This window comes from Anolis sagrei, chromosome 4, assembly GCF_037176765.1.
Source record: "Anolis sagrei isolate rAnoSag1 chromosome 4, rAnoSag1.mat, whole genome shotgun sequence".
Classification (NCBI taxonomy): Eukaryota; Metazoa; Chordata; class Lepidosauria; order Squamata; family Dactyloidae; genus Anolis; species Anolis sagrei.
In genome coordinates, this window is record NC_090024.1 from 215,706,183 (window position 1) to 215,714,314 (window position 8,132).

The 8,132-nt window shown below is 50.8% G+C and overlaps 1 protein-coding gene across 1 annotated transcript; it reads right to left on the reverse strand.

The window, feature by feature from the left end:
* Positions 1–2,473: 2,473 nt before the first annotated feature.
* Positions 2,474–7,330, reverse strand: MAFB (MAF bZIP transcription factor B). Its single transcript, XM_060772232.2, has one exon. It carries the CDS (start codon positions 6,478–6,480, stop codon positions 5,467–5,469), a length of 1,014 nt encoding a protein of 337 aa, XP_060628215.2. The 5' UTR covers positions 6,481–7,330; the 3' UTR covers positions 2,474–5,466.
* Positions 7,331–8,132: the final 802 nt, after the last annotated feature.

Consider the following 8,132-nt stretch of genomic DNA (forward strand, 5'->3'; position numbering starts at 1 on the left):
TGCACTAGATCTCTCTCTAACACCCATTTATACCTGAGAGTAAATTGAGTTGCTATCTAAGGGACTTTCCCCACCTTTCCTGAATATTAAAAATGGGCACACATACCTCCAGCTCAGATCCAGAGCATATTAGATGCAAACTGCACTCAGTTGAAGGGAATAGACTCCAGGATTTTTAGCAGTAGTTGAATCGTCTCTGCAGGTGACAGGAATGGGACAGGCTGATGGAAGAGGAGCTGTCAGTCAAAGGAGTGCCTCCCAAATTAAAGGGATTGGTAACTTTTGGGGATGTGTGGATGAAGCTGTAGTGATCCGAAGTTTCTTTCCAGTGGGAGCTCTCTTTGCAAGGTGTTTGGGTGTATCTATATTGTAGAATTAATGCAGTTTGAAACCACTGTAGCTCCCACGGCTCAATACTGTGGAATATTGGGAGTTGTAGTTTGGTGAGGCACCAGCATTCTTTCGCAGAGAAGGATTTTTTTTTTCGTGTCAGGAGCGACTTGAGAAACTGCAAGTCGCTTCTGGTTTGAGGGAATTGGCCGTCTGCAATGACGTTGCCCAGGGATGTTTTGTGTTTGTGATGTTTTACCATCCTTTTGGAGGCTTTTCTCATGTCCCCTCATGGGGAGCTGGAGTTGACAGAGGGAGCTCATCCGTGCTTTCCCCGGATTCGAACCTGTGACCTGTCGGTCTTCAGTCCTGCCAGGGACAGAAGGGTTTAACCCACTGCACCACGGGGGCCCCATGGCAGAGAAGGATAAAAAAACTACAATTCCCATTGTCCCATAACATTGAGTCATGACAGCTAAAGTGGTGTCAAGCTGCATTGATTCTACAGTGTAGCTGCGCTCCTTGACTAGCAAGTGAGTGTGTTTACACTCAGGATTCCTTTCACTTTCAGAGAAACCGGAGCACAGTGCTGTTACAACAGGGATAAACTAATAATGCATCTACTCCAGTGATTCCCAACCTTTGGATCTCAATGAGTTTTGGATTTCAGCTCCCTCAATTCCTAACAGTTGGTAAGATGTCTGGGATTTCTGGGAGTTGAAGTCCAAAACACCCGGAGGCTCAAAGGTTGGGAACTACTGATCTACTCTGTAGTTTCCTGCAGTCTAGCACCACTTTAATTGTCATGGCTCAATTTTATGAAATAGTGGAAGCTGTAGTTTTGCCTGCTTTACCAAATAGTGCCGTGCCTCTCTCAACTATAACTCCAAGGATGCCAGAGGATTGAGCCATGGCATTTGAGATGGCGTCAAACTGCAGTCTAGATCCACCCCAAGTGAGTGTTGAGAATATTTTTGCTGATGGGCAACTTGAGTTCCCAGAAGTGAAAAGCTTCAAGCCTATGCGCATTTAGGTTGGAGTCAATGCAGTTTGAAGTGTTAGACTTCCGAGTAAATAAATACACATAGGCTGGAACCACAAGACCTTCTTTGGATCAGCTTGAAAGAAGGCGAGGGATACCTTTTCCTTGAAGTCCTCTAAAGGTCACCTCATTGGATGGACTGTAATCCAATATTGTCGAAGGCTTTCATGGCCGGAATCACTGGGTTGTTGTAAGTTTTTCGGGCTATATGGCCATGTTCTAGAAGCATTTTTTCCTGACATTTCGCCTGCATCTATGGCAAGCATGCTCTTGAACATGGCCATATAGCCCAAAAAACCTACAACAACCCAACCATCAAATACCTTCCTCCATAATATTCAACCTGGGATGTTGTGGATATTTTCACCGATGATGAACTTGAGTTACCAGCAGTGAAAAGCTACAAGCCTATGTGCATTTTGGTTAGAGTCAATGCAGTTTCAAGTGCTGTACACATATTTATTTACTCGGAAGTCACTACAACGTTTGAAACTGCAAGTGTTTTCAAGCCCCCCCCCCCCCCGGTGCTGAGCTGCTAAAGCTGTTGACTGAAAGGTTGTAGGTTCGAATCCTGGGAGCGGTGTGAGCTCCCGCTGTCAGCCCCAGCTTCTGCCAACCTAGCAGTTCGAAAACATGCACATGTGAGTAGATCAATAGGTATTGCTCTGGCGGGAAGGTAACGGCACCCCATGCAGTCATGCCGGCCACATGACCTTGGAGGTGTCTACGGACAATGCCGGCTCTTCAGCTTAGAAATGGAGATGAGCACCAACCCCCCAAAGTCGGACACGACTGGACTTAATGTCAGGGGAAAACCTTTACCTTTACCTAACTCAAGTTCACACATAGGCTGGAACCACACGACCTCCTTTGGATCAGCTTGAAAGCAGGTGAGGGATACCTTTTTCTTGAAGTCACCTAACTGGATGGACTGAAATCTAAAGGACCATCAAATACCTCCGTCCATATATTCAACTTGGGATGAAACTCTCCAAAGAAAATTCCACCTCGGGGACTCTGATAAGCAAAAATAGGAAACAATTTTAATAACCAAAACAACAACAACAACAACTCCAGAAACCAGTCCAAATAAAACTACAATAAGACCAAGAAGGTTTTTTTTTAATAGTTTTCATATCATAAGCAGGATTTGAAATTGATCCCTTCAGAACTTGTACATGAAATAAAAACAATATTTCTTGTTATAGTTACTGCTGTTGCAACGCTGCGACTTCAACACAGTTGAATCCGTAAAAACCCAGAAGCTCAGAGGGGTATTTTTTTTTTTGTTTCTCCTGATGCATGACTATTAATATCCACAATATTTAAAACAGCAAGCACCATGCTCTTCATTTATCACGATTCTTGGTATTACTGTTAATTTATAAACTAATAGAAACTTAAAATGCATCCGGCCAGCAGTGCCAGCAATCCCTAAAAGGAAACTAAAAAATAAAAAGGTTTTCATTTTGGTACTTTTGTCAGTGCAACGTAAAATCCTTTTACTGACCTGCAGGAGGAGGAGGAGGAGGCGAGGGGGGGGGGGGGGGAGAGAAGAAAGGACAACAGGAAATCAAAACACAAAACGAGGGAAAATAATCATCAAAGAACACCCATAAAAAAGACTCCAAGCTATTAACTATTAGCAGTGGCTAGGAAATTTTGGCTGAACTCTCTCACTGGCTGCATGAAGAAGCAGGTTAAACATGGCAAAAGAATACATTTGAAAAAGCGAAGGCTCTGTCTGGAAAGCAAACTTTTTGTTTTGTTTTGCCAAAGTTGTTTTCCCTTTGCATTCAGAATCCATTCATGCTTTTGCACTTGATCAACTGGACTCCAATCTCAACGCAAACAGGTGAAGAGCCGCTGGAAGGAAGCCTCTCTTGGGCTTAAGAAAGGAAGTCTTGGGCTTAAGAAAGCCTAAGGAGCGGCCAAGTGTTGCTGCGGGAGGGGAAGAGGTCACGAATGAGGGGATCTTAGGCTCCAGCCTCATCTTTTCCTGAGTGGGTGATAAAATCAAGGAAGAGGGGTGATGGGTTTGGTTAAGACCATCCTCAAATGCATGGGCTGTCTCTCTAAAAGTGCATCTACACAGTAGAATGGATGCAGTTTGACACCACTTGACGTGCCATGGATTGGCTCAATGTTGTGGAATTTTGGGATTTGTAGTTTGGTGAGGGGCACACCATTCTTGGGAGAGATGGCTGAAGACCTTGTAAAACTATAACTTCCAGGATAATAATAATAATAATAATAATAATCTTTGTATTGTCGAAGGCTTTCATGGCAGGAATCACTGAGTTGTTGTGAGTTTTTCGGGCTGTATGGCCATGCTTCAGAAGCATTCCCTCCTGACGTTTCGCCTGCATCTATGGCTGGCATCTTCAGAGGTTGTGAGGATGCCTGCCATAGATGCAGGCGAAAAGTCAGAAGAGAATGCTTCTGGAGCATGGCCATACAGTCCGAAAAAATCACAACAACCCTACAAAAAACTATATTTCTATCCCATAGCATAGGATTCCATAGCACTGAGCCATGGTAGTTAAAGTACTGTCAAACTGCCTTAATTCTCCAGTGCAGACTGGAGAATACCCAGGAAAAGTATAAGTAATACACTTCCTGGGTTTCTCATATATTTCAGAAGGACTTCTCTCTTTCCCCTTCCTCCAAAGTTAAATCCAGAGTCCAGACTTTTCACTAATTGCTCTCTCAGCCACTCATTGAGTTGACTTGTGTTGAATATTAGGAGGGAGGAAAGATTCAGAGCGGTTCGGCTCAGTCCTTTCCAAATCCCAAGAAAACCCCAAATGAAAACTAGCTTCAACAGATATCAAAAGTGTCACTTTGGGGGGGGGGGGGGGAGTGGACTCCATCCACAAAGTTGTTTTCTGATTGCAAAATGCCCAGAATTCCTCTCTCGCTTTCCTTCCCTTGTGGTTTAAAATTCAATAAAAAAGGAGGAGAAGAAAGAAAAAGAAAAAATAAACAGCGACCAAAACCATCGAAAACCAGCCTGCTGAAATGTTCGTGTGTTTTTGCCCTGGCCGATATTTACAAGCTCCCCAAGGGCCCGATCCACCGGCTGACTATTCCCACGCGAGGAGCGCCCAGTGGATCGGGCCCCCGACTCTAAACAAACAAACAAACAAACAACAAAAATAATTATTATTACTTAGGAAAAAAAGACATAGGAACAAACAGTTGCATGAACGGGAAGAGGGGCTTCCTTATCTATAACTGATGAGTTTCCTTTTTCCTTACTCAATGAAAGTAAGCAAGCAAGCAAACAAACAGGAAAATAATAAAATGGGGGGAGAGGGTGGGGGGGGGGAGAAGCAACTATGGTCAATGAGCAACGACATGCGAAAAAGTTTAAACAAGAAAATGGTACAAAATAGAAGTTACCATACATGTCCAGCATGCAGGATTAATATTTTTAATGCTGATTTTTCGTAATTTTTTTCTATATAATCAAGCAGGCAATAAAACCAAGGAGGAGCCTCTCACGCTTTTCTTTTTTTTGTTCTGCTTCCCCACACACCCACCCCACTTTCCCCTTTCGCACGGAAACGTCCCGTGTGGATTCTGTCTCTCTTTTCAGGAGGCAAGCAAAACATATTGTCCTCTCTCTCTGTTTCCTTCTTTCTGCCCCTTCTCTTTTCTTCTATATTGGAACAACAACAACAAAAAAGAACTCCAAAGCGGATCATACTCTAGATGGCTTGCCCAGTGCCCATCCCCCTTTGTTTCGCAAAGTCCAGGTGAAAAGTTCTACAAGCAAGCAATCGATTGGTAGAAAACATTGGTGGGTCCCTCTCTCTTTCTCTCTCTCTGTGCCAACCAGTCCTTGGCTTCCTTCCTTCCCTCCCACCCCTCCTTTTCCTCTCGCCTGCCCCATCTCTCTCACCCTCCCCCAAGTGCCCACTCAGACCTTCAAGGGGTCCAGTTGAGGAGAAGATCCCCCCGCAGTCCTGGGCCAGGAGCAAGCCTCCCATTTCCAGGAGGGTCTTCTTCTGAAGAGAGCTGGAGGGCGATGCCAGAGGGTGGGAGCGAAGGGCAGGCGTGGGGCGAAGGGTGTGAGGGCTGGGAAGGACTCACATGAAGAACTCGGGCGAGGAGGGGGTGTCGCTGGTGGAGCCGGCCTCCCGGAAGCCGTTGCCGGCCAGCTTCTCGCACTTGAGCTTGTAGGCGTCCCTCTCGCGGGCCAGGCGGCCGACCTCCTGCTTGAGCTGTTCCACCTGCTGGATGAGCTGGGTCTTCTCGTTCTCCAGGTGGTGCTTCTGCTGGACCCGCTTGTACCGGCAAGACTGGGCGTAGCCGCGGTTCTTCAAGGTCCTCCTCTTCTGCTTGAGGCGGATCACCTCGTCCTTGGTGAAGCCCCGCAGGTGCCGGTTCAGCTCCCGCACCGACATGGAGACCAGCTGGTCGTCGGAGAACCGGTCCTCCACGCTGCTGGAGGAGGAGGAAGAAGAAGAAGAAGAGGAAGAGGAGGACTGGTGCTGGTGCGGGTTCTGGAGTTGCTGCTGGGAGGGGCTGGGGACGTTGGAGGGGCTGGGTGAGGCCTGGTGGTGGTGAGGGTGGTGATGGTGGTGGTGCCCGCTGGCGGCCAGCTCTTCGTGGGTGACCCCGGGGTACTGGTGGTGGGGGTGGTGGTGGTGATGGTGGTGCTGAGGCGGGGGCTGCTGCTGCTGTTGGTGGTGGTGGTGGTGGGCGGCTGCGGCGGCGCGGAAGCTCTCGAAGCCCTGGAGCTGCTGGGGCACCTGGTGGGCGCCGATGAGGGCCTCCACGGCGTCCTCGGGGGTGAGGTTGAGCGCCTCCGGGTTCATCTGCGGGTAGGAGCTGGCCATCCAATAGAGGTCCTCCAGGTGCGTCTTCTGCTCGGTGGGGCTGAAGCTGGGCGAGGAGGGCACGGAGCTGCAGGGGGTGCTGATGGGCGTGGAGGAGACCGAGCCCGCCGGGGGGAGGCGCGTGCAGGGCCGGCCAGAGCGGTCCGCCCGGCCCAGCGGCTCCTTCTTCACGTCGAACTTCATCAGGTCAAAGTCGTTGACGTACTCCATGGCTAGCGGGCTGGTGGGCAAGTCGGGGCCGATGCTCAGCTCGCCAGCCATCGCGCTGGGCCCGCGGGGAGGAGAGGCGCCTCGCTCCCGGCCGCGGGGCAGCAGCAGGAGGAGGAGGAAGAGGAGGAGGAAAGGGGGCGCCTCCGCTTCACCGCCTCACTCCAGCCTCCAACCCTCCCCGGTCCCAGTCCCGCCGGAGAAACTTTCTTCTCCTCCTCTTGTCCTGCTTCTCAGTCCTGGGAGCCCCCAGGTCCCCCAAACCGGCGCTTCCTTCCTCTTCAATGCCAAATGCAAAGCCAAAAGCAGCAGCGCGCCGCCCCACCTTGTCTTCTCCTCCCCAGGAGAGCAATCCCGGCCGACGCAGCCGCGAGGAGTCCGCTTCAGGCTTCACCCCTTCTCCCCGGGAGGCGATCTTTGCAGCCAGTCAGCAAGACAAGAAGAAGAGCCCGCCTCTCGCTCTGGTTTGTAAGTCCTTGTTGGCTTTGTTTCGTTTGAAAGAGGAACTTTGGCACTTTGCTTGGTTGGAGAAGCAGAATAGGGGAGGGGGGTACAAGGGGCGAGAGTTGGGGGAAGGAAGGAAAGAGGGAAGGAAGGCAGAAGGGGAAAGCCGCCAGCAAAGGAACTCGGCAGCGGCGCCTGCTCTTTCCCTGTCTCTCTTTCTCTTTCTCTCTCTCTCTCTCTCCTCCAGCCGCAGCCTCCAGCGCGGAGTGAACAGCTGTGATTCGCCGAGCCGCCCTCCTCGGCTTCTTTATATTGCTTTTCTTCGGTGACACTCGGGCGAAAGGGGCGGGGCCGGCAGGGCGCGTCGACCAACCGCGGCTCCGGACGCGGAGTTCCTGGGGTAGCCGGAGGGGGCGGGGCCAGGCAGGGAGAGTGACAGCCGGTCAGCTGACGGAGCAGCTGGAGAAAGACCCAGGCCCGTCAGAGAAGAAGAGGCGGGCGGGCGGGCGGGCAGGCTGGCAGGCAGGCAGAGGGGCTCCCTCCTTCCGGAGCTGCCACCCATGTCCCTGGGCCCAGTCCCCATTCCTCCCCACACTTCCCGACCGGCCAAAGCGTAAACCCAGAGACAAAGAAGAGAGAAAGAGAGAGAGAAGTCTTGCTTCTCCAGCTCCAACTCCTCAGAGCCTGAAAGAAAGTGGGGAGCAGCAAGCACAGCACAAAACGGGGCAGCGGAGGGAGGGAGGGAAGGAAGAGGAGAGAGATGCCAGCCTTATCGACCAAGCCTCGGAAGTGTTCCTTCCAAAGGAAAGGCCGTGGCAAGACTTGGGACCTTAACACCCACTCGCACAAGCACGCATTAAGCTTGGGAAGCAAGCCAAGCGGCAGCCCCCGGGAAGAGAGTGACCCTCACATGCCCCCTCACTTGTGGGGAGCTTCTGCGCTTTCTTCTGCCTCTTTGCGTGTATGTCCTTTCTTTCTTTCCTGTCTGGCGGGGGCGGCATGGGGTGGGGTGGGGGTTCCACCAACTCGTGTTTTTGTTTGAACATTTTGTAACGATTAAGGGAGATTAAGGCTCTCGCTCTCTCGCTGTAGTTCGGGCTCTTCCCTCCTTCCTTATCCCCTCCCTTCCTTCCTTCCTTCCCTCTCTCCCTCCCCCATCCCTCTTTCCTCAGCCGCTCCAAACGGACCTAAAGCGCGACCCCAAGTGGCCACGCGTGGAATGGCACCCTTTCGAAAGCCGTCGGGGCCGGAGGTGAAGCTGA